We start from the raw sequence: 25917 nt of genomic DNA, 5'->3' as shown, positions 1-25917 counted from the left end.
GGGTCAGTTCGGGCGTGCCCTGGCTAAAGCTATATGAACATTAGAATCCGTCCAAATTCTCATCTGCTCAAAGGTAAACCCAGTTTGCCCCCCCAGCCTGTCTAGCTAGCACCACAAAACTAATAGGCGTCATTTAAATGAACAAATGAACAAGTACAAACAATTGCATAATCTTCAGTGTCAATAAATATCTTTGGCTCAAATATGCCTGTTGACTTTGTGAGTTGAACAGAATGTGCGTACATATGAATACTTTGAAAGCAGAATTTTGAAGGTTACGTTTTACAGAGGTTCCAATTAAAAGAGACATCACTACTTGAAGCTCACGTGCTGCCATTCCACCTCGAGGGTTCACATGCGGCGGACCAGGCTGGTCTGGCTGCTGCTTTTCATTTACAAGGCAGTGACATCAACAAAAACATCAAGAATATTTCTTGAAATAATCAGCATGCTAATGGACGCCACATGCTTCTTTGATTTGCTTTGTTTTGACGCCGAAAGTCACGATTGACATTTGTGGGCCAAAACTCCCATTAAGGAAAACTCATTAGGTACACACGATGAATTGCTCACTTTTGATTGACGCTCATTTCAAAATTGTTTTCTTCTTGTGGTTGCAAAACACCAGCTGTGTATCATCTTCTGGTAACCGTAATTAGCAACCGGAGAGGCACAAATATGAATATTGGATTTCCTTAGATTAATCCTGTATTTCATATCCCCACACACACGTTTATAATTGTCGAATAATTCATCTTTCCGTACATGTGTGTTGTTTTAAGTCAATCACAACCAGAAGAGAGCATTTAGTTCTGGAATGTCACAGAGTGTGAAACGCTGCCAACATTTGCGGGGACACATATTGACTTTGATGTTCTTTAAAAACCAAAAACTGGGGTGTATACAATTGTGTCAAACAGATTGAATTATTATTGATATTGTTTTAGTTGTCATATAAATCAAATATGTTTGCCTGCGTTGAACTAGATCAACTGCACAGAAGGCTCTGACAGAAAACAGCTCTATAGAGAAATGAAATCCGAATGACCTGTCGCTCTGACATCTGTGGTCACGAAATCTTTCGAGAGGTTTGTGCTGAACCATCTGAAGGAGGTCACGGGCCCCCTGCTTGACCCCCTCCAGTTTGCCTACCGATGGGGTCAACATGGGACTGCACTACATCCTGCACCACCTGGACATCCCAGGAACGTACGCCAGGATCCTGTTTGTGGACGTTCAACACCATAGCTCCTGACATCCTCCAACAGAAGCTCACCCAGCTCGCGGTGCCTGCCTCCACCTGTCAGTGGATCACCAGACCAACAAGAGACAGCGTGTGAGGCTGGGGAGCATGACGGTGATGAGACTGCGTACAGACAGGAGGTGGAGCGGCTGGTCCATTGGTGCAGCCAAAACCACCTGGAGCTGAACCCGCTCAAGACCGTGGAGATGACAGTGGGCTTCAGGCGAGACCCTTCACCACTTTCACCCCTTTACTATCCGCAGTAATGCAATTCTCTCCACAGACACCTTCAAGTTCCTGGGAACCACAATTTCCCCTAGTTGCTATTTGGCGTCATTCTTAAATTCTGTATTTTTTATATATTTACAACTACATACAAAGCATAAGAATTCTTGTGTCATGATAACCATCTAAAAACCACATTTTAAAACAACAACAACAACAACAACAAAAAACTTATTTTCACCCATTTTTGCAAAAACTCCAGGGAGCCGCTAGGGGTTGGCGACCCCTGCCCTAGTTGGAGTTTTGAGTTTTTCCTTGCCCTCCTGGGAGTTCAAGATCAGGGGATGTTTGAGAATATTTGTCATTTTTCACATGTCCTGAGTGTTGTTAGTCACCTAAATGTTAAACCGAGGCTGTGATGTAGCGAAGTCAAATTCCTTGTTTGGCACGCTCAAACATGGCGAATAAAAAAAACTCTTGAAATCGCTTTCATGGTGTGAAGTGGCGTAATTAGCATGGTCGGCAGCAGAGGTCGCTGTTGCGCAGGCATCAACAATGTACAGTACTGACGAGTAAAAAGAGAATGAAGTTATACATGACGTATATGCTTGATATACGTCATGTTTGACCCTAACCATCCAAGCTATCCATCTACATGCCCAACCACACATATATCTACCGACTTAAAAAAAAGTACCATTCCCATAGCATCTGTCTACCATCTAATGACACTCCCATCTGTTTCCATCAAATATTTCCAGCTTGCTTCTCCCTCTACCGTCTTTTTTTACATCCTCTAAACACACACAACTTTGTGTCATTTTCTGTTGCGTCTCATCAACGGTGACATGCTACCTGCCAGATTAGTACGTCAGAACAATCATCAAACTTCCCCTTAGGCCTCACTTGAGGACACACGCAAACAAACACAAGCAAACATCAGGGCTGCAACGCAATCATCCAGCGCTCGTGTGCCGTCTGTGAAGAATGAGAAGGATTGACTTCTTTCTGGCCATCTGCCGCTCCCCATCTACCATCCCTCCATCTTCTTTGAGAGGATTAAGTGTGTCGATACGTGTATCTTTGTCTCATCAATGGTGTGTGTGTGTGCCTGTGTGTGTCCAGTAATTTCTTTGTGATTTTTTTCTTATGCATCTTAAACTGTGACGTCTGACCCCCTTTTGCACGACGGCAAATCCTCCCACAGAAGGTAAAAAGAAAACGGTGCTCTTAAAGGAACTCTTGGAGGGGCTTTTATTGCGCACGCACGCAAAAGACCTGCCACGTCGAAAAAAAATAAAAAAAAAATGCATTCAAGTAGAGTCGTGACTGACGTAGGAGGTTATGTTCCGGATCCACAAGATAAAATCAGACAAAAAAGTCAAAACACAAAACAACAACAAAGCACAGCAATGCATGTACGCTTTTCAGCAACAATGAGTCATGAAATGTAAAAAAAAAAAACATAGAGAAACAGCAAATAGCTGACAAATGGAAGGAGGACGCACCCAGCATTCAAGAACAGTTGACGGTGACGCAAAATGGGGGACACGGTCTGGCTCTGCCAGGTCACTGTGTCAACTTGAGTCAACACAAAACTGCTAAGAGCATAGACGGACAACCTTTAGCCACAGAATACGTAACACGACACAACCTTGCCCCAAATGGGACCAAAAAGCGCTGCCTGGTGGAAACACGGCTTTCACCAGGTAGCGTTTGGTTTTGAAAAGGATGAATCTGAGACAGTGAGAGATAAATGAATTTAATAATTTGAACATCAAATGACAATTGCTTTGACTGTAACACAAATTGAAACACACAGACGTTGGCGGTTGTTGTCACGGTAGGTCGCACGGTAGGATGGCGTGTCGCCGGTCGTACGCGGTGTCGTCGCTCTCTTCGCCGTCGCTGGGCTCGCCCAGGACGCGTTCCCTTTCTCGCTCTTCCTCCTCCTCCGTCTCGCTCTCTCTGTGCAGTCGGTCGCGGTAGCACCGGGGCAAGGTGGGCAGCTAAGGGACAATAAAAACGCCAGGCCTATGACGATGCTAACTGTCCAATGCTAACATCACACTTTTACATCAAAACTCTAAATACTCTTATTAATCTATGTATTCAATCAGAACACTGACACAGCACACACAGCTTGGTAACTTGTCCATTACACGTAAGGCAGACCTCATTAACATCATGACACATTGATACAAAAGGTTCAGTCGATAACAAGACATTCTTATGAGGATATGTTTGTCCTTCTTTTCCCCTCCCTTTTGTTCTCTTCTGTATTCCTGCTCGTGGACAGTATAAAAGCTTCTGATCTGGAGTCTGACCTTGTTGTTTCATCTGCTGAAGTGCATTGTGTACTGACTGCTGTAAAACAACCCAAGATCTTGCAAATTTAGAACCGACTGTTACTCCATATCTTTGTTTTCCTTGCTCAACGACGGACATCTTGAAGAAAACGCAACAATCTCCATCCACCTTTCTAGTTGACCATCTAGCTACAAATCTAGCCAACAATCCCAGCACCTAATACCTTATCAAGCCTTATTTACTTTGAACTGACAAGTTCCAAGGCAGGTAAACTAAACCACTGAATGCTCGTACCTGAGTGTCGTGGCTGGGCAGGGCACAGTAGCCCGCCGGCTCCGTCCTGCAGAGAAGGCGAGGCGAGTGGGCGCGGAAAGGCCGAGGGGAGTGGGAGCACACGGAACGCGGGGAAGGCGAACGGATAGAGCGCGGCGACGGGGAGCGGATAGAACGGGACGGCGAGTGGGACTGCGACAGGCCGTGGCTGTGGTGGTTCTGCTTGGGAGGGCGGGGCGAGCGGGGGGGCAGCTCGGGCGGCTTGAGCGGATCCATCTCGGTCAGGATGGGCGGCGGCGGGATGAAATCCAGTTCCTCCTCCACCGCCAGAATTTGCATTTCGGCCGCGTCGATTTCCTGAAGCTCAGCTTTGGACAAGTGGTCCACGATGCCGGCCCCAAACGAGTCGCCCACAACGTTGATGGAGGTGCGCATCCGGTCGCTGAGCGGCAGAGGGAGTGAATGGTATTTGAGTCTTAACTGGGACAGGCTAGTCCCAATTTACTGCGGCGAAAAACAACATTTTTACACTCAAGTTACGGCCGGGTTAGAAGTCAAGTCCACTCGAGTGCCACCGCCGCTGCCGAGCGGACAAACGGTTTCCCCCGCACGGCAAGCCGCCCATTCCCTTTTGACTCACAGCAGCCAGTCGACGGCGATGAGCAGACTGATGTCCTGCGTGGGGAGGCCCACGGCCGTCAGGATCAGCAGCATGGTGACCAATCCGGCGCTCGGAATGCTGGCCGCTCCCACGCTGGCCAGGGTGGCCGTCATGCTGGCGTGAGGAAGGACAAGCACGTCAACCACATCGCCGGGACGCAGACCACCACCGGTGACTAGTCTTTGGGTCATTTTGTTGTCTTTGTGCCAAGTTTAGGCGGCATCTTCAAGCTGAAACGACTCGCTCATTCAAAAGCAGAGCGAGTGGCTTGATATTCACCATTTTGAAAGCTCTGTTTTCTTTTTTTGTCTGTCTGTTGACACATTTGCAGACAACAGCATGCCACATGTGTGAAGATGATAGTCAGCAATGTGTCACGACAGACAATACAGTATTTAGAGGTTGGCGGTCAAGATGACATTGATTAAATACTTGCACACACACTGGGAACGGTTTGTCGGGACGACCGCGAGCGCTCCGTCCCTCGACGAATGTTTGCCGCCCCAATGAGGAATGAACAAATCAAAGCTCATTGTGCTTTTCCTAGAGGACTCGGAATGTTCGCGACCTACCGCCACGATGGGGATTTGAGCTCCAGCGACATGAAAGCGGGCCGCTTTGAAAAAGCCGCCTAACTGCACACAGATGCGGCAAAATGTTGGTCTTATTACACCACGCGAGGCCGACCAACCACAGACAACAAAGCGCACATAGAGAAGAAATGCTCGTCAGTGAGTGCAAGTCTGCTGGAACGGCCAAAAACCTCCGCCGGGAATCGATTATATGCAAATGGTAAACACACACACACACACACAAGCGCACGGCATTCAAACTGTGCTACTCGGATCCCGAGGAAAACACCAAGAGCAACTTTGGCTAATTGAATTTGCCACAATTCGACAGTGCCAAGGAGGTGACGGTATAGCGTGAGTGCCTTAACCTTGTTTTAGAAAAATGTTTGAATCGAAATTAGATTTTATGTGACAGCATTGATTGATGTACCACACAACACATAAATGATGAAACCCCTTGTGTACTCTTGTGGCTTTCTGTTATCATATATTGTAATATAACATTATCATAGTCAAACCCTCGAATTAAAAATGTGCTCTTATGTTTTTAACTAGAAGCCAATTATAAAAGTGATTAATTGAATTCATATTAGTGAAATTAAACGTTTTATTTATTTTAATTGTGTTAAAACGTATTAACATATTACATATCTTTTCAAAAGCCATTAAGCGAATCTTTGTACATATTCTACACTGTCTATTTGAAATAATGTCCTTTTATATCATAAAAGAATGATATGTATTTTGAAATCATATTCATTGATTAATAAAAAGAAAATCATTGACAGATGAATCACTCATTAAAATAACGTTAAGTGAGCGTTTTTTAGGCTAACCTGACGGTGATGATCTGGCCGCCGTCCAGCGTGATGTCGTTCATCTGCGCGATGAAGATGGCCGCCACGGCCTCGTAGAGCGCCGTCCCGTCCATGTTGATGGTGGCGCCGATGGGCAGCACGAAGCGGGTCACGCGCTTATCGATCTTCAGGTTCTCCTCCAGGCAGCGAAACGTGACTGGCAAGGTCCCAGCGCTCAATATCCACATGACATAAATTAGGTAGTGACGTGCCAGAGTAATAAATTGATCAAATGTGATCAATAAAATAAACAGTAAAATATCAAATTTAACAAATGATTAAGATTGTATTTATTTGATCAAATAATGTATTAACTCTATATAGATTGCTGAAATGAGAATGAATTATTATTTTATCATTACAACAAAAACATTTTAATAGTACACACTGTATTTTAATTTGTATTTTGTAACTTTGTAAATGGAAAAACAAGCAATTGTACCTTTACCACCAATTTGTATGTGGGGTGCAGTCTTTTGTTAAATAGGCAATTCATTCATGCTAATGAAAATAGCAAGAACTAAAAAACTTTGTTTTTTTTTTAGCTCATCATTGCAGCCTTGTTACCTGCTGGCCGTGCCCAGTGCGGTGATCCAGGCCTGGAAGATGCCTGAGTAGAAGGTGAAGGGACTCTTGCGGGTGATGGCGAAGAAGATGGCGGGCAGGATGAGGCCGCCGTGTATGAGCAGGCCCACCACGACCGTCACCATGTACATGCCTAACTGCCGCGCCACCACCTCCAGGTTGCCGATGGCTGCGATCTTACCCGCAATCAGCGAGGCGATGCCCACCGGGGAATACCTGCAAAAAAAAAGATTTGCAGCTTTGACTTTTAACTGGCTTTTGGGACCAAGTAGGTCAATGTCCCAGCAGATTTGCCACGTGGATCTCCCATTGCCGTCCGGTTGCCAGGTCAGTTTGCTTTTTGCGAAGCGTGCCGCGTGCACGCTGATGGATGTCTTCCTCGTCCGATGCGGCTTCTTGTATACACTGGCCTCTGTGTTTAGCTGCCGGCTAATGTGTTTACACAGTGCGAGTGATGCGAACGTGCACGCTTCCTCTGCTGAGCAGCTGCACATAGACTTTTTTTTTTCCTTTTGTCTTTCGGCACCCATCGCAGTCGAGCTGCTCCATCTTTCCGCGTTCGTCGTCTTCTTTCTGTTGTTTGGATGTCGCCATGTTTTGTTTTTTTTACCTGGTAAGTAGACTTTATAGAAATGCCTGTACTTTTTTTTTTTTTTTTGCTTAAAGACGTTGGTCTATCGGTAATCCTACTTAAGTACAGGGTGTGAGTACTTTTGCCACCTCTGCTTGGTCATTACATTGTAGAGATGTTCCAAGTCGTCCCCCATGGGAGAAGTCAACATTTTTTCTTCTCCCCGAGCATGTGTGCATACCACAGAGTCCAGGATCCCATCTGTCCACGTCCTTCACACCGACACGCTTTTGCTCGACCCCCCCTGCCCCCCCCCCACACACACACACACACTGATGCCGGGTTCCCACAGTGCATCCAGGGTGCGAGTTCTTCCCTTCCCTTCTCCGTCACTGTCAGCAGCCGTCATGCACGCTATCTCCGGCATGTCAAAATAACGCAGACGCCGACCCAAGAGAGCAAAAGCAGAAATGTTTTGCTAAAGTGGCGTCAAGAGGGAGAATGTGGGAAAACATTCTCATTGAGATTTTGATCTTTCCAAAACTTGACATTTTTACTGTAAAATGGAATACAAACTATTTGCTGAAACACAAACCTAATCTTGGCTATGTGAGTCCCCAAAAAAAAAATATTTGACTGGGGTTTTGATGAGACAGTGAGATTAGTGAAGCTGCTTATGTGCAATTTGCTGGTTTATAGCTCAGAAAGACCAGTTACCATCTGACATTAATTTAAACTTAGTTTTAGCCTCTAGCGGTAGCTTTTAACATTGGATTTCAAAGTTGGCTTCCGAGGTGACCTCTCAGACCAAAAATATCGCAAATATCGCAAGCCATGGTTCGACCTGAGAGAGAGTGAAAGCAAGACACGCCACTGACCACATGATCATGGACACCATGGTCATGATGATCTCATTGAGGACGTTGAAGAAGTCGCACATGACTTTGCCACGCTCGCCCATCCGGCCCATGCAGATGCCAAAGGTGATGAAGAAGCCGATCAAGCCTGAAGCAGATCAGTAGTCGTCGTTATAGAGGTTCATCGCGTTAGCGTTAGCAGCGGTCTCACCGAGGACATTCATGCCCCATTTGTACTCCAGTTTTTTTCTGCTGACGACAATTGGTTCCGTTTGGTTTGTGGCCGTCACCGCCGCCTGTTTCAACACCGTCTGGACCTTCGGCGGCAAAGTTTGACATCGGTTACAAGCGTCATCGGCAGAATGTGAGCAAACATACGGAGCCCGCCAAATCACCTGCTGGAAGCACGCCTGCACCAAGTTCTCTGGGAAGAGGTTGCGGATAAGGTCCAGGAAGGCATCCAGACTGTTGACTTCCTGGTTCTTCGGAGGGGCTGAGACAGCGGAGCCCCCCCTGAGCTTGGGGTTGCCAGGGTGGATGCTGATCACCAGAATGACACCCAGGATGGCAGCAATGATGGTGGTGCTCATGTAGTACACCATGGCTCTGCTGCCCATCCTGCCGCTGGAACGAGCGTCCAGGCCGGCCAGACCTGAAAGGCACCGGCGGACATTTGAAGACTACTATTTGTCTTTTTAAATGCTAAATTTGAGCAGAAGGTGAGCTGACCTGTAATGAGGCTGGAGATGATGAGGGGTAGGATGAGCATCTTGAGCATCCTCATGAGGATCTCGCCGGGGAAGGAGACCATGGTGAGGGCCGAGCTGTCTGTCACCTTCATGTAGCGCAGTAACATGCCCAGAACGGCTCCCATCACCACACCTGCGTCACAACAACACCCTTGATTATCATTTTTATCGTGATCTCATGCAAATCACACATCAGCGCCACTGCCGTACCCATGACGGTGAGACCCAGCAGGAGGCTGTGAGTGTTGCGGCTGCAGTGGCCGGCATCTTTGTAGCCCACCTCCGCGCCGTCATTCTGCTGACTTTCATCTGCTGCCTTGGCCTTGTTGACGTTGGACTGGTTGACTGCGGCCTGGTTGGTCATCCTGCCTGTCGAGACGAAGGCAGACATTTCAGATGAAGAGTGCGGCCATTTATAGCGTACCTTGGCATCGGTGGGTGGGGCATGCATCGAAATGCTTGTCACCTTGTAGACAGACACTTCCAGTGTTATGTGATATTTTGGATATTTCAGATTTATGATTTTTTTTTCTGACTTGACTCACTCTTGTTACATCTCAATTTACTCCCGACCCCTTGTGCATATTCCACGACACAGGATTGTAGGTCAACATAAGATTGTAAATGAACCTCGTGATCCTCAAAACCCATCCATCCATCCATCCATCCATCCATCCATCCATCCATCCATCCATCCATCCATCCATCCATCCATCCATCCATCCATCCATCCATCCATCCATCCATCCATCCATCCATCCATCCATCCAATCCATCCAATCCATCCATTTTCTGAACTGCATTGTCCCCACGGGAGTCGCGGGCGTGCTGGAGCCTATCCCAGCCGTCATCGGGCAGTAGGCGGGGGACACCCTGAACCGGTTGCCAGCCAATCGCAACGGCATACAGAGACGAACAACCATCCGCAATCACACTCATACCTAGGGGCAATTTAGAGTCTTCAATCGGCCTACCAAGCATGTTTTGGGGATGTGGGAGGAAACCGGAATGCCCGGAGAAAACCCACGCGGACACGGGGAGAACATGCAAACAAAGGAAAAAGGAGCACAAGATAGTAGAGGATAGGTAAGACATTCATTCACATCTAACAGAAAACGAAAGATTGGAATGTTGTTGAAGCGGTGGAATAAAAAGTTTAAAAGTGTCAGAATACAGAGTTGTGCTGTATACGCAAATGTTGGGGCAAAAGGAGGTGGAATCGAACCCGCACCCTCCTAACTGCGAGGCGGACGTGCTACCCAGTGCTCCACCGAGCCGCCGCCTCCTCAAAACCCACCACCCAAACAAAAAAAAAAAAACAGCTGACTCGACACTAGCAGGGGTTCCATCTTTCTTGGCTTCAAGGTCTATGATAAGATCTCACCTGTAATAAGATGGCACAGCAGATACAGGACTTTGAAAAATGTAATGCTCTGAAAAGGAGCTCCAGGGGTTCACCAAAACAGCACAAAAACCATTTGGCTGTCTCCTCTTTAGACAGACTGAGTGTATCAGTCGAACTCAACCAGAACCTACCCAGCAAGTCACGTGTTCAGTTATGTTTTTAGGCAAAAGAAGCACAACAAAAAGAACAATGACAAAAAACCAACAAACTGTAAAATCGTACATATCCCAGGGCAGTATCAATAATCAAGGAAGTAACTTGTGCAAGCATCCGCCTCAATGCTTGTGCAATAAACACACAATGTATTTTTATGCTAATATGTTTTGTCGTTGCTAGCAAATATGTGATGCTCGTATTGTGTGTTCCTCTCAGAGTGCCACGCCTCCCAATACAATTGACTTAGTCTTATATCATTTTTAATTGGAATTCCCGTGGTTCAACACAGGATTGTTACACAAGACGTTTTCCCTGCCGACATTCTCACGGCCTCCGACGCAACAAAAGCTTTGATTGTGAACGCATCCTGTCTGTATTTCAGACTCCCACCAGTTCACGTAAACACATCTGGAGAGCGCTGCCGCCGGCCAAGTCATCATCAGAATTACGACCCTCCCTCCTTGCAAAGGGATTATAATCCCGCAGACACAAAAATAGCTTTACCTGTCAGCCTCAAGCGCTCATCCTACGACACCCCTCGACGAGATGTCCAGAGATGGACAACGTCCCGGTCAGCTCGGACGGCGAGCATGTAATCCTCCAAGAGTGTGAGTGTGTGTGTGTGTACGGGGGGGGGGGGGTGGAATTTGTCTTCACAAATCCTCTTTTCAGTCCTTATGTCATTCTTTGCTGCGATATTGTTTGCCGGACAGCGTCGGGGTTACGAAGAGGTGGCGCGGGAGGAAGATCAGATTTGATCGGACCTGCTGTCGGCTTTCCAGACAAAAGTCTGTGCGGGAACTCGAGAAGGTATTGAATCTTGTTGAGTATTTAAATCAGCAGCATTTGACGTGGATGGGATATGAGGGTTCTGCTCGATGGCGTCATAATGTCATTTTCATCATCGTCAACATCGAACACATTTTGGTTGGGTCCCAACATAAAAAAAAAAAACTTTTATGGCACATTATTTGCTGCTCCAGGAAATCTCAGAGCAGTTTTAAGATGAAGCCTCACCAGCCTCTAAGGAACCCTGAAAGCCTGCACACTCCCCCTTATTTTTCTTTTTTGCCTGAAAAGTACTTCATTACACTTTATGGGAGCACGGGAAACAGATGCTGATCAGAGGATGAGCGTAACCAAAGAACCAGGCCTGGCCCGCCAGAGCTTTGGGCTCGGTGCGTCACGCCACCGCCTAGCACGGCTAGTAAAAAACAGGAGCCGCAATGCTCAGATGGATAACAACGCTGCCGAGATGGCGCAGGTGGTTGTCCTCAGCTGCCAGGTGGACCGCCGGGAAACCCCTTAAGAGACGTTGGCGGTGAGAGCTCCAGGACAATGAAACATGAAACGAGATCGTAGCAGAGTGAAGACGTAATAACCCCAACTTGTACGTGGCATTATTAAACGGCTTCGACTGGAAGTGAACTTTTAAGATGTAAACAGCGTCTGGCGAATCCAAGTGGTCGGGGTCGAGCTAACGCACCTGGATAATGAGGTAGACTGAAGACCCCAAAAGTTGTGGGAACCTTCCTCTAAGATCGCAACTTTCTGTGTCCATTTTTTTTTTGGGACGTGCGTGACCAGGGCGAGAGCGGCGACAAGTGGGACGAGCACGCGTGACAACGATCACAATCTCAATCTGTAGTGGCGGACGTCGTACTTAGGACACGATTTATTAATCGCCGACGTTTCCACGACAACGGGCCATGACAGCGCAGGATAATCCCGCTCCATAGCGCCCTTTGATTACTGTAATCAAGCTCGAGCCGCCGATGATGTCAGAGAGTGACGCCACTGGCGACGCAAATGGTCAACTTAAACCTTCTCGTGGGATCACCGTCAAACTTCAGCTTCACAAGTTTGCCTACTACCAGGTCAAATACTATTGTCATGAATTTCGACTTCTGGGGGGGCAACCCGCTGGTAAATGAACGTTTCTCAGAATGGGTTGTATGTAACTCTTGATGCAAACAAACAATCGACTTCATTGTATATTATCGTATCTTTGTTTCCAAATATAATCTCATTTGCATTTAGGGCTGATGATGTCACACGATAATCATCAATGGAACGCTGGTATGTGAAAGTCAGAAGTTCATGTCAGACGTTCATGCCAGAAGTCAGAAGTTCATGTCAGGGGACCGTGCCACACCTCAATGGAACAACAAATGAGGATTGTGTAAATACATATTGACTACGGTTGTTGTAGTAGTGTGCGGGTGGGTGGGTGCGTGTGTGCGTGTTTGTGTGTGTCCCAGGGGATTACTTGCAACAGTTGATTGTTTGGTGTGAGCTTTGCAAAGGGATGGATATATAATCCAATCCCCCACCGCCAGCCCCCCCACCCCTACACTAGCCAGAGAAAGATGTAACGCTAAACACCGCTTGGACGTCCCAGTCGACATTAAACGCATCGCTACACAAAAAGCAGAACTGTGTGTGTCACGTTTTCACAATGACGGGCCACAACATTAAGCATAGCGAGCAAAGCACTCAAATTCATGGGTCAATGCCACCCGGTTCCTTTAAACATCCCAAAACATCACAACATCATACAAATCAAAATATCGATACATTATTATTTATTTATTTTTTTATAGAAAAAGAGACGTTTTTCTACTTTTCTTATTTATGGGATTTCGGCACATTCCTGCTAACAAACAAAGACAATGACAAACGTCGCCTGGGTGAGGCGATTATGGCGACCAGTCAACCTGACTAGAAAGCTACATAAAATCATGAAAATACAACACACAGCAAATGTTGGCATCCTGAGTATTGTGACACACCTTCTTGACGTGTGTGTGTGTGTGTGTGTGGGTTTGCATCTCCGAGATGATAATCTGTGTGCATTAATCTGTTGTTTGAACTCCTTAAGCGCAGTCCGACAATCACATCTGCTCGTCACCCTGGGAAACATCGGCTATTTACAAAGCGGCTCTTCGGGCAAGTTCCCATCTGCTGGATAAACAAGTAAACTTCACCTTGTACTTTGTAAGGCAGTCAAACTCCACCTTCAAACCGGCTTTTCCACCAGGTAAGATGTTAGTAAATGCCACCATTCTTCCAGGTTAACCACTAGTCAACTTTCTAACCACTTCAAAACGTTTCATCAGGGGAAAAAAAAAACAGCAATTTACATTCAAAGATTGACTCATTCATGAATCAAATGAAAAGAAAAAATCAGTTGAAAGTAGGAGGAGGTGTGGCGAGCAGGTGAGGCGGAGGCGGAGCCCGTTAGCTTACCTGCTGAGCGTCGCTGTCTCCCGACCGACGAGAACGAGGCATCGGGAGATGAAGAGGTCGGATGCGACGATGATGGGAGAGGCCAAGTCAAAGTCTTTGCGTCATCTGAGGAAATTTGCAGATTATACGCGACGACAGCTTGTAAAGCCCATCAGCGAGCACCAATCCCCTCCCGCCCGCCCGCCTCATGGCGCGCCACTGCAACCCCCCTCAAGCGTCACTCACCTCATCGCCACCATAGGTCACTTCCTGTCCTGGATGCTGATGAAGGAAAAAAATTCATTTAGGATTTGTGCGTGCAGAAAACAAAAGACATTTTAGGACATGACAAGCAGACTCACCCTCCCGTCCACTGGGGGGCATCGTGACTCTGCAAAGTGGCGACGGCTTCGTTTTTGTCAGCTTCTTTCATGATGGCCTCGATAGTTTTTCATCCCGGGTTCTGCCAGAGACTTTTGTCCCCAGTGGAAATAATCTCATGTTAACATTCTTATTTGTAAATGTAACATCTGACTAGTGGAAGTAGAAGTTAAGCACAGTTAATAGTCAAGGGCGGTTCCTCATCTTGGCTCTATCCTTGGGAATTAAAAAGACATTCAAAGTTATATGTGATTGAGCTCCGCCCACATCTCTCGTGCATGACATCACAGGACAGGCATTTATCTAAGTGTCTGTGCCATTTAGGTCAATTTAAAAAGCGACATAATGCCGAATGCGCAAAAGGGGGCCGGAGTCCCACCGGAGTGACAGATGGAGACGGCGGGAACACGAACATGCGGGCCGCAGCGAGTCCATTGTCGCTCTGAAAATCTATCTGCGGCTAATTGCCCGAGACCTCCTAACACAAAGTCTGCAAGCGAAACGCGATCCGTCCGTACGTTGTATGGTGAGTAAAGCGGACAACCTGTAACATTTTGCCTCTAGCGAGACGAAAGGGCGAGGCGGCGGGCAAGGGGAGGGGGCGGCGTGTCACACCGCACGGAGGTGTGAAGCTTGCAACCAGATGATTAAGTACGGACATGTCGCAGTGAAAGGCGTCATGGATGGACGGTGTCCTGCAATGAGACACCCGGACTGGTGGCGCTGGTGAGGTGGCCTGTAAGACGGGATGACCTCAAACCGCCCGTGGCGGCCGGTGGCCTTCGATGGCGCCCAGTGGCCCTCACCGGTTTGCTCCCGAGCAATGCCTGCTTCTCATTAAGCCAATTAGCAAAGCCTGAGTCGCGACTAAAGAGGCCTCCGCTGGGCTGACTGTGGCCGGGCCGCAAGAACATTCCAGGCGCTCATTTCAGTTTCGCACAGGACAAACTTGTAAGCCGCATGTGGTGTTTGTTTGTCAGTGTGTGTCTGTGTGTGCATACAGCACGTGTGTCGTTGTTCTCGTTGACCTTTTACAAAGCCGTCAAGCTCACAGACATTAGCGGCACACCGCTGCCAACGATATGGCTAATGCGCAAATGTTTTGGCAGACAACCAAGTTTGATACAAAACACTATCCTTTACCAAGACATGGCAAAGGTATGATGGAAATAATTGAGCTACGTATGTCCATACAGCATCGTAAACATAATCTTGTTATAAAAACGTTCAATATCAAGGGTATTGCATATTGATTGCGATAAACACACGAGGCTAATCTCGATAGCGGACGCTTCCGTGTTGCAATTGCACCAGCGCCCAACGCGTCGCAAGCAGGTTTGCGGATTGCTGCCAGACGTCTGGTGCCCCCCCCGCCCCTCTGCCTGAGCGCGTACTTGGGCCTCACCTTTGAACCTTTACCTCTTTGCCACCGCGTCAAGAGCTGGGACATTTCCAGCCGACTTGGGCTAATTGGGTCAGATTGCAAGGAGCGCCGCATTTACCCCTGAAATTGGAACCATGTGGGGCTTGACATCACTTTCCGTCTGTGTGTGTGTGTGGTAAGGGTTCATTGGCAAGGTCCATTGATTGAAGAAAGGATGTCAGAAGTGAAAAACGGCCAACAAATCAGACTGGACGAGGATGGCATGATGGGGGAGGGGGTATCCTTTCCAACCCCACAATATCCAGCCTCCATTATTGGGGGTCGGCTGGACGCAGCACGATGGAGGAACGTGCTTTGGGGCGTCCTGACAGCTCGGCCATTTGCCATAATTGCCATAATAGCTTGTTTCCACCCAAGGAGGACGTCGCACAAGTAACAGTGGACAAGTGTAATTATGTCATGATACAGGCGTGTTTGAGTGACATCTGAACGTGAGAGGAACTCAGGTCGGGGGACCGCGGTCCCGAATGCCGCATTGTTGGCCGGGCCTGCCGGCCGGTGTCAATGTTTACGTAACATTCACGTGGGAGGAGCGTGGCGGCGTGAATCGGATCAGGTTTGAAAGAATGAAAATGAAAACAATTTAGTATTTTCCTATTCCATATTGCTTTATTTTTTCAATTGCTTTTAATTTTGTTGCTCCTGCAAATGAATAATTTGCAAACATCTTTGACTTTGTTCCCTGAATGGACTATTTGACCCCGGGGGCGAGAACAAAAATGTTTTTAAAAATAGTGGCGTGGGCGTTGACAGTAAAGCGGGTAAACTTCCCGAGGTGACGACACCGGGACGAGTGTGTGTGTGTGTGTGTGTGGGGGGGGGGGGGCTTTTGGCTCGGCACCTTTGTTCATCTGCGCTCACAACTTTCGCTCTGCAAACTCTCGCTGACGTGAGCCCCCCGGGCAGCAAATATCTGCCAGCACGCAGGGCGAGTCCGGGCAAAGCGGCGGCCGCCGAGAACGGCGGAAGACTTCTGGAGGATTTGGAGTGAGTGACAGTAAACAGCAAGGAGAAAGAGGAATGCCGCGAGGGAGACACCGACCAGAGTGGGAGTGTGCGTGTTGATGGCGAAGATCCCACTCAGGAATCTGCAAACTCTAATTTTAGTGGTGCTACTGTGCATCCTTCAAGCGGGCCTCAAGTGCTGTGAACTGGTGCTCTTTGCAAGGAAACATGGAAATGCCAAAACGGTGCAAATAATCTTATGTATGTATTATGGCATGTTTACCATCTTCTGTCACGCTGCTGATATTGGGCCGCCATCTTGGCGAGTCTACAAAAATTCCCAAATTCCTCCCAAACAATTAAAGAAGAGGAAGAACCTCAAGATAGTTGTTAATAATCGTTTCGCTTGCCGGTTGGTGTTGACAGATGAAAGAATGAAGCTGTCAGAACAAGGTTGCAACCTGCAAATCGGAGAAATCGGAGACATTTTCCTCTGCAATTTCAAACCTCTTCCGAGCTATTTTAATGACATGTCTGGAACGTGTTTTGGTCAGATTATCAGCAACCAAGTCAAATTTGTGCCAACACAATTAGACACGTTTTGAACAGGGGTGTGTAGACATTTTATATCCAACGCATGACAACTCACAGGTAGGAATCGGAGGCTCACGACATAATTGTGACATTTCACACGGCGGCTCTAAGACCACGTTTTGATTTTGAGGGCAGAGGCAAGCGACCTGTTTTACCGTCAGCGGGCCGGTCGTGACAAACGTCTTTTGAAGACGGAACGTCTCGCTGTCGGTGTCCGTGTCTTCTCCCATCCCCGAAAGCCTTTCATGGGCGCTCTCCGAGGGCTGTCCCGGTAACGCGAGCCCGGCCACCTTTTGTACCCATTCTTCTGCTTATCCTTTCATCTCTTTCAAGAGCGAGAGACTAGCCGAGATGGAAACCACCGCTCGCTGTACGGGAGGGGAAGGTATCGGCGGACGAAAGAAGGGGATGGGAGTCTGTGATGGCGGGGGAGCTTTGAGGCTCATCCCGCAATTTATGGCCGTGCCTTTCAACAAGGCCATTCAAGGTTGGGGAGGCCCAGTGGTCAAAAGCGCTGAACCTCACGCTCACCCCCAGTCCCTCTACAGTGTGTGTGTGTGCGTGCGTGTGTGTGCGTGCGTGCGTGTGTGTGCGCGTGTGTGAGTGTGAGGGTATCACCTATCTGAGGTGAGGACCCCAAGAATCGTCTGGGCGTTCAACATCGTGTCCCCAGGAGTTACAGCCACAAACACGCACGCACACACGCACGCAAGCACGTACGCACGCGCGCGCACGCGCACGCACGCAAGCACGTACGCGCACGCACGCGCACACACACAGATTTTTGTGGCAGGAAAGTAAAATGCTAACATAAAAAAATGTAAGAAGTCAGTGTTTTAAAGATAGAGGGGGGGGGGGATCACATTTTCAAAATGAAAGATTAAATGTTTTTTATTTTGGGAAAAAAAATATTCTTACAGAAAAAGTCTTTATGAAGGTAAAGATTTCATGGCACACATGCAGGTCACATCTGCGCGCAAGCAGGGCAAGTCAAGACAAGGTTGACCTTACGTTGGGAAGACAACCACATGCCTTCTTGGATCACTGCAAAATCTTGGAACACTACAAGACGTTTATGAATGTTTGTGTGCACAACTAACACGCCACAAGATCATTACCATGGTATCAAGTTCAATATTCTGATGCAATGATGCAACAAGACAAGAAGCAGCCCTGGAAGGAGATCAATGCCTGTTTTGCGCTGCGCCTGTGGCGGCATGCAGTCAAGCCAGCATCATTGCTACGACAACGACCAAAATCGAACGCCATCGTCACACGCACGCGCAGAATGTAAATCTTCCTTCTTGCATTCCTAAAAACCAAAAACTTGCTTTGTGACGGCCTCCAGTCGAAGGAGATTAGTCACTCGGACGTCCAAGTTATTTGAAAACTTTATGACTTAGGGTTGCAAATCCAAAAATCAACACCTTGTTTGGAAACATTTGCCTTACTACACAGTTGTAGAAGAAAAAAAGTTAAAAAGAAACTCACCTGGACACAGGCCAACGTTACTGCTGCCATTTAAGTTAATTGTTTTCTAATAAAAATGTGGGCGGAGAGGAAATCTACTTGGCGGCCTAAGGGGGAGTTGAAAAAAGGGTAAACTATTTTGAGTCACGCAATTGTGTGCTTGTCAAAACTTCGCTGCAAACAAAATGGCGGGCGACTAGCTTCCTATTAATTAAGGGGAAATACGTCCTAAAACAAAAGTCTACACGCTCTATTTCACCTGTTAAGCTTTGTCCCGTGTGTTTTTCAACAGGTAACGTCTTGAAAATAGTCAAATAAAAAGACATCAGATTATTATATAGTGGATTATATTGTGCTGATTTAGGTTAAACTCTTCGACTAACACATCAGGATTGACGTAAAATACAATTTAACGGAGTAACCTTAAAGCCTAGTCGGGAAGATACTTTTAAATTGAAAGCGTTACCCGGATGTTGGATATTCGGCAAGCGCTAGCTTGCTGAAACACGACTTGACTTTTTGCGCGTCGCTTGCAACCAGGCGGAGTTGCGGAGCTTCTTCCAACATTTTGGCCAACTTGTTCAGCTCGCCACCGCGCATACTTTGAAGCGAGGAATGTTTTCATCTTTGGCCTTCTTTGGAGAGGCATCGAGGCGCCGGAAATCTGTCACGCCGCGTTGGCTTCGTCTGGTTTTCAGGGCTAATTGAGCACTTTGTCTCTGACACTTTGTCAGCGTGCGCTCCCCAGGACGACAGGCGGACTTTTTTTTTTTTTTTTTTAAATAACTCATTTTTTTCCCCGACACCACATTGGATTGTTTTTTTTCTTCTTCATGAGTCATTTTTGTTGTGGGGATTCTCATCATATGTCATGGGCTTTCTAAAAGAACATAGACATGAGCGCGCGTGTTTAGCAAATGTCTTTTGACATTAGTTTTGAAATTAGTTGAGCGCCTGACCGAGGACAGGACTTGGGAATCAATGCGGTGTCAGCTGGAAGGACGAGGGGTCCGGATCTCACCTCAACGGTATGGGTGGTTCAACTTCTAAGTTTTTTTTTTTTTTTAGGGATGAAAAGTTAATGCGCGTGCTCTGCAAAGAAAATAAACGTTCGACATCATGTCATCAAAGTCTTATTTGAACGACTACCTTGGCAAGCATAGAAAATGTAAATAAGAGGGTAAAATATGTTAATATATAGCTGCTTTAGGGAACTTTTATTTAATGATTGCTAAAGTTTCAATGCCATGAGCAAGTTTATTGTGCAATTTTGAGCATAGATCAAAAGCATTTGAGGTAAAAAAACAAAACGTTCTGTAAAAGGCCAAATACTGTATGTGGCAAAGTGTGAGAAATGATATGTCATTACACTTTTATTGTGTTATTTCTAGTACGCTCTGTTTCCGGCTGTGTGCTTGGGTGAAGTTTGGGTTGTTTTTATTTGTAGGAGAAGGTGGTGACATTTTGGGTTTAACACTCAAATTCCTGGCATGTTTTTTTTTTTTGGTGTTGCCGCACGCAAATGTGTATTCAAGTACTTAATTACATGCCAGATGACTTTTTTTCTGGTGACGTGTCACGTGTTTGGACCTTTTTATTAGACTTTATTGTATTGCCTGATTACGGTTGGTCCAGTGTGCTGATGATGCCGTGACGTCATCGCATGTCAGCGTTGTAAAGGTGGGATTTTTTTTCGCTTGAATGGCCAAATCGGCTTTAAAATGGCAACTTCGGATAAAAATGGCTGACTTCCTGTTCATTTTCAAGCATTGGTTATTGAAACCTTTTCTTGTGTCTTATTTTATTGAACATGTCAATGCACTCAATTTCACATTGATAGCTGTCAGGAGAAAATTTGTAGAATTTGCTTGAATTGCCCTAAGTATGGCCGAAAAAGTTCAAGTTCTGGTTTTTGAGGGATTTCCAGGCGTCCTGTCATGATAGCCATTGGAAAGTCCGACTCTAAAGTCGTACAAAACATTTGTATGACGTCAAATGATTCTCTTCTTCTTTGGTGACACAAGTGAAGTCGAAAATGTGCGAGTTTGAGCCAGAAGTAATCTGCCTTTAAAGTCACTTGAAACTTTTTGATCCCAATTACTGCAAAAGGAGCCGCTGAGAAAAGCTGAAAGCGGAACTCTGCCTGACATCCAACAGTGAAACAATGAAAGAATGATGTTTTGCTCTTTCATTGGCTTTTTGTGGTTTAGCGTGCATTGCCAGCCGCGTCGTCGCTTGTTGGCAAAGTTAAACTTTGACTGTTTTTTTTTTTTTTTTTACTTCGCCTACTTTTTTTCACAACTTGTATTTCAGTTCATGAAGTACATGTCTCAACTTTATATTATAGCGTAATTTAAAATGTGTCATAGGAAACCTATCGAGTTTTTTGCCACTATATTTCATAAATGTCATGCACGCTTGAACAGGCAACATAAAGCGCAGATGTGTTTCATTTAGCTAATTTGACATCAACGCAGGCCTTAAAACATGCCCACCGGCAGTGACGGCCCACGTTTTAAATTTTCTTCTACGACTCCACGAGAGTGCGCAAATTCTCCAAATTAACGTCGACGTAATTCATGATACTGAGTGAAAACTGTTTCATGATTCAAAATACAGAAAACGCCAGTGGATATCTCCATTACTTGCATGTTTTCCCTGCGCCTGGTATTATTATTATTTTTTTTTTAAAGATGAAAGTGTGCGGATTACTGTAGGACAATTGAGCTCAACAGCCATCATTTTGGATTAGCGGGCTAACAGGCTAATAGCACACGATGAGTTGCCAGGTGTGGACCTCCTTCGGGCCTTCCTGCGTCCTTTTCCTGTCACGTTCAGAGCGCAAAATTGCAAGCTCTACGGCCGATAGGCTTTGCCTTTGAAGGTCCATTGCCGTTTCGGAAGGCTACTTTTTACAGGGTGCCAGTGGTTCCGCTGTAAAAAAATGACTGGGCTTATGTGGGGATGCTTTTGTTTCAACTGAAGGATGATCGTTTTTTTTACATGACTTGTGGTCTGGAGGCGTTTGCTGCTTCACCCTGTGTTTGTTTCCCCTCCATTTGTTAGCATTAGAACACACATACGGTGGAGGGTCTTTGTTGAGGCGTGTACCAGCCAAGCGTGTGACGGGAGCAAATGGAGCGCACTGATCATCAAGTGTTGAGCAAGAGACACAAAAACACTTAGTGTGACACACACGCACACTAATACACACTGTGTCAGAGGTATAATTGCCCCGTGTGTGTGTAAGGGGCGTGTTAACTGCCGGGATTTGCCTCCGACGATGGCGTCATTGCACTGAACGCATTTGATGATAACACGCACACAATTGGTCATGGAAAATTGCCCAAAACGAAATGTTACCTATGTGGTGTCGGATTTTTTTGAATGTACAATTCATTCCAAACAAAAGGGAGGCGATCCGCTTACCTGATGACAAGATGGCAAACGCTCACGTCTGCGCTGGCAGTTGAAGCTGGCATCAAGTGTTTATTATCATTGCAAACTTTCCCTACCGAAGTCGGTGGGGGGGCAGCAGCTACAACAGGGAGGCCCAGACTTACCTCCCCCCCCCCCACCACTTCATCCCGGCAAATCGAGAGCCTAGCCGAGAAAGATAGTCCCTGCCCGTTCCGCCCCAGCAGGGAGGCATCCAGGCTACCCTAACTCGATTTTCTTAAGCTGCATGCTAACAATGATGTCAGAAAACGCTGATAGTCATCAGCAAAGACGGAGTTTTCCTGGCGTGCCCACGCCTGGTCTCAACACGGGAAGTTGATGCAGCTTTTCATCAGCAGGGCGGGGTTGACGCATGACTTTAGAAGGCCTGTCAACACACCGACTTTTGTTCTGTCACACGCGTTTGCCGACTGACAAAACATTTGTGTGCTTCTCCTCAAGGTACACGTCTTGACCTTAACGTGACCTAAACGGAGCCTCGTCAACAACGCCGCATCACTAGCATTCCCGTCATTCCGCCTATTTTTTTTTTAAACTTTTCCATAAGCTGGCCTTCCCTCGTTCGCAAGCAGCGCTGGCATCCCAGTCGTGCTTTCTCGCTGAGTCACACACGCGCTGTCATTTTGACTCATGACTTTATCTTTGTGATGTCACGAGTCAAAGGTACTTGAAGGGAGGGAGTGTCTTATTTGACTTGTCCTGCTCATCACTGGACTAATCGTGTTCAGGTTGTATCAGCAACCCATTTGGAATGTTGTAAAAAGTGAGCTTGAGTTGGCGAGATCGACACTTGGCCAGATAGCAGCGGCACTCGAACTTTTGCTTTGTCTCTGCTTTTCAGGTGGTGCAGATTGAGCTATGGATTTATGGTGACCCAAAATTTGATTACAATAATATTTGTTTAGTGTTTGAACAAGCATTCTCAGCTCTAATCGATATGTCTTACGTTTTAGTTCAAGTGCTTACATTAAAAAAAAAAAATTACAAAATAGGAACAATAATGTTCAGTGCTTAAAAAGTGATCTTGAGTGTCAATTCAACTTTTAAAAGGTTTTATGAATGAGTGACGTTCAAAGCTTTATGTGGAACGTTTTGAACCTGCGCACATTCCAAACTGGTTCGCCTTTCAAGGTCAACCCCTCTGATTGTGTGTGTGTGTGTGTGTCTATGTGAGAACGTACATGTCATAGTGAGTGTGTGCGTTTGTGTGCACAAGCGTGTGTAGGATGACTGTGAAGGAAGCGGAGGACGACCAAGCGGGACTATTATGTGGATTCCTTTTTCCACAGGTTGTGCCAAGATTGGAAGACTTCTGCTGGCTTGAGCTCATAAAGTTGCGTGCCTCCCGTAAAATCTGCCCGGTTTACGTCTTAATTGAGCCACTTAGCGTAATGGCATCAAGCACATTCCTCAAGTAACTCTCTCTCTCTCTTGCTCTCTCCCTTGCCCGCCCGCCCGCCCAGCTGATACGTCCTGGGAGTGATGCACTGGCTTCCCCTGGTTGCCATGGTGATCGCCTCGGCCCTGCCCTTTCCTCACAAGCCCATGTCCAGGATCGCCTCCGCCGCCAGCGTGGACGACGAGCGGCGTCGCCTCACCGTGGACTACAACTCCCAGGGAAATGCCTCGCAAACGGACTCCAACGTCGACGTCCCGGGGAACCGCACCCGGACCTCGACGGAAAGGAGTGCCGTTCACAGGGGAGAGAACCACAGTCGACCAGACCGCAGCAGGCTGGACGGCGGTTTCCTGGACTCCGCAAATGGACCCACGCAAGTCTCTGAGGTGGAAACTCAGATCATCCAAAGTCCTGCATCCGCCGGGCCGAGGACTCCAAGAGGATCCACGACGACCGTTTCCGCGGAGCAACTCAGGAACGTGTCGATGAGGGGGGCCACGCCGAGGGGTGCGGCGCCCACTCCTGCGAGCGGCGCGGTCAACGCCACCCGAGAGGCAGGGTTGGGCATCCTGGAGGGCCTCCTGGAAGGGGACGAGATGTTTCTCGACGCCCACCCACGGGTCCTCTTCTCTTCGTCGCCCCCGGAGCACCCGCCCCTCCTGCTCATGCTAGAGGGCGGGCTCATGGAGGACGATGCGGTGGAACTCGACGATACCTACGCGGAGGGTCACGGCGATCGGGGCCTCGGTTGGGGCAACGCGTCAGGATTCGCGGCCGACGCGGGCCGCCCGATCAGGAGAGACAAACGCTCGCATTTGATGGACCGCAAGCGGGGCGAGAAGTCAGTATGCGAGGCTGAGAGCGTCTGGGTAACAGACAAGAAGACGGCCGTGGACTCGCGGGGCCAGGAGGTCACCGTCTTGCAGGACATTCAGACCCAGACAGGACCGATCAAGCAGTACTTTTACGAGACTCGCTGCCGCCAGGCCGAGCTACAGAAGAGCTACGGGCCGGCCGGCAGGGGGGCGTCGCAGTCGCAGCCCACCGGGGTGGCGGGCGCTGGCTGCCTGGGCGTAGATAAGAAGCAGTGGGTGAGTGAGTGCAAGGCCAAAAAGTCATACGTGCGCGCCCTCACCAAGGACGCCAACAACCGGACAGGGTGGAGGTGGATCCGCATCGACTCGTCCTGCGTTTGCGTGCTGCTCTCCAGAACCAATCAGATCCTGGCTCGAGAGGCGCTGGCCCGACGGGGGCGGGGATAACCGTACCACACAACTCAAAAGACCTCACAACCGAAACATAGTACAGAAAGACGATTTTCTACGATTTATCTTTCATATCCTAAGTTATTAGTACGTAAGCATGTGTATGACTTTGATATTAATATATTCCTTCACCAGTCTAAGCGTACGTACAGTGCTTAACAAACATTTGTAGTCAGAAATGTAAGCATATTTTTCACGTTCCAGAATAGAAGAACATTGAGATCTTTTGGAAAATTTAGCAGAAAAAAGTTCAACATTTTGTCATTATTTTGTGCGGAATACGCAAGAGCAAAAAATATTCAATCTCTTTAAAGTCATTGTTGGAATTTACAGACTAAACCTAAATGAGTATAAAACTACTTTTTTTTAAACTGAAAACTCTTTTTCTTACACATTATATACTATAAATGTTTTTCTACTAGGATGAGATGATGTAAGATGGCCAGGAGCAAGGTTGCAATTCTAAAAGCTGTTATATTAGAGCAAAATGTCAAAAATCTATGACAATCAAGTCATGTTACATCGGAGTTGAAGAGATAAATGATTTCACATGATCAAGAAATAAAATGCACTTGATTTCAGGCAGCTCGGCTTGAACCTCCATTTGTTAAGCACTGTACATATGTCCGCCGTGTGTTTGTATGTAAGGATGAAGCTTGTATATTTATAGAGGGGCGGCAGTATGCTGGCTTTTCCACGGAGGAAGCAGCGCCCCCTACCGAGGCGTTGTATGAATGTTGTACCAGATGGGGGAGCATCTTTTCAATAAACGGTCACACTTCATCAACGTCATCAGTGTTGGGGGCTGCTCATTTTTTTTTTTTTTCATACTTAACGCAAGAACCGAGAGCCACTTTAGTATGATGAGCAGATCCACAGGGATTGCTTTATTTGTTTTCTTTTTTTACATCACCATTTTCATCATATTTTTTCATTCTCCATATAGGATAATCTTGAGTTTTGTATTACGATCACTTTTTAATCATGGAAATCTGCAATCACCGCACGACCTGTCGTCAGAATGGACACGGCAGCGCTAGCGAGCGGAACGGCCGCCTTCCGATGGGAAGCGCGAGCGTTAGGCCTAGCTCCAAACTGAATGAGTGTTCACGAGAGAGCGTGGAGAGGAACAAGGACATACATGTACTTACATTTATCCAATACATACCTCAAAGAAAAATAAATAGTCGTCGTAGAAAATAAAAAATACAACTGAAAAAAATTACACACATTTTACAAATTGACCCCCACCCACCCCCTTGTAGATG

At 47.0% G+C, this 25917-nt stretch overlaps 2 protein-coding genes across 12 annotated transcripts; one reads left to right on the top strand and one right to left on the bottom strand.

The window, feature by feature from the left end:
• Nucleotides 1-3103: 3103 nt before the first annotated feature.
• Nucleotides 3104-22546, bottom strand: slc1a9 (solute carrier family 1 member 9). 3 transcript variants are annotated; one of them, XM_085933045.1, is made up of 14 exons: nucleotides 18548-22546; nucleotides 14055-14165; nucleotides 13939-13974; nucleotides 13714-13818; nucleotides 9114-9272; nucleotides 8884-9036; nucleotides 8550-8806; nucleotides 8366-8471; nucleotides 8176-8302; nucleotides 6709-6942; nucleotides 6121-6315; nucleotides 4692-4826; nucleotides 4073-4493; nucleotides 3104-3477 (listed from the first exon to the last, which is right to left on the bottom strand). In XM_085933045.1, exons 5-14 carry the CDS (start codon nucleotides 9265-9267, stop codon nucleotides 3307-3309), a joined length of 1953 nt encoding a protein of 650 aa, XP_085789171.1. In that variant the 5' UTR covers nucleotides 9268-9272; nucleotides 13714-13818; nucleotides 13939-13974; nucleotides 14055-14165; nucleotides 18548-22546; the 3' UTR covers nucleotides 3104-3306. The 3 variants fall into 3 exon arrangements, with proteins under 3 accessions (XP_085789171.1, XP_085789168.1, XP_085789169.1); XM_085933042.1 differs by having other exon boundaries at nucleotides 8366-8806; nucleotides 18548-18633; nucleotides 18786-22546; XM_085933043.1 differs by having other exon boundaries at nucleotides 8366-8806; nucleotides 21956-22546.
• ntf4 (neurotrophin 4) lies at nucleotides 19038-25452 on the top strand. Of its 9 annotated transcripts, none has more exons than XM_085933052.1 (3): nucleotides 22233-22854; nucleotides 23275-23318; nucleotides 23449-25452. In XM_085933052.1, exon 3 carries the CDS (start codon nucleotides 23468-23470, stop codon nucleotides 24644-24646), a length of 1179 nt encoding a protein of 392 aa, XP_085789178.1. In that variant the 5' UTR covers nucleotides 22233-22854; nucleotides 23275-23318; nucleotides 23449-23467; the 3' UTR covers nucleotides 24647-25452. The 9 variants fall into 9 exon arrangements, with proteins under 9 accessions (XP_085789179.1, XP_085789181.1, XP_085789178.1 ...); XM_085933049.1 differs by having other exon boundaries at nucleotides 23202-23318; XM_085933053.1 differs by lacking the exons at nucleotides 22233-22854; nucleotides 23275-23318 and adding an exon at nucleotides 19038-19554.
• The last annotated feature ends 465 nt before the right edge of the window (nucleotides 25453-25917 follow it).

This window comes from Syngnathus leptorhynchus, chromosome 16, assembly GCF_054491065.1.
Source record: "Syngnathus leptorhynchus isolate UIUO chromosome 16, UIUO_Slep, whole genome shotgun sequence".
In the NCBI taxonomy this organism is placed as follows: Eukaryota; Metazoa; Chordata; class Actinopteri; order Syngnathiformes; family Syngnathidae; genus Syngnathus; species Syngnathus leptorhynchus.
Note: the sequence above shows the minus strand (reverse complement) of the source record. Positions and strands in the feature narration are given on the sequence as shown.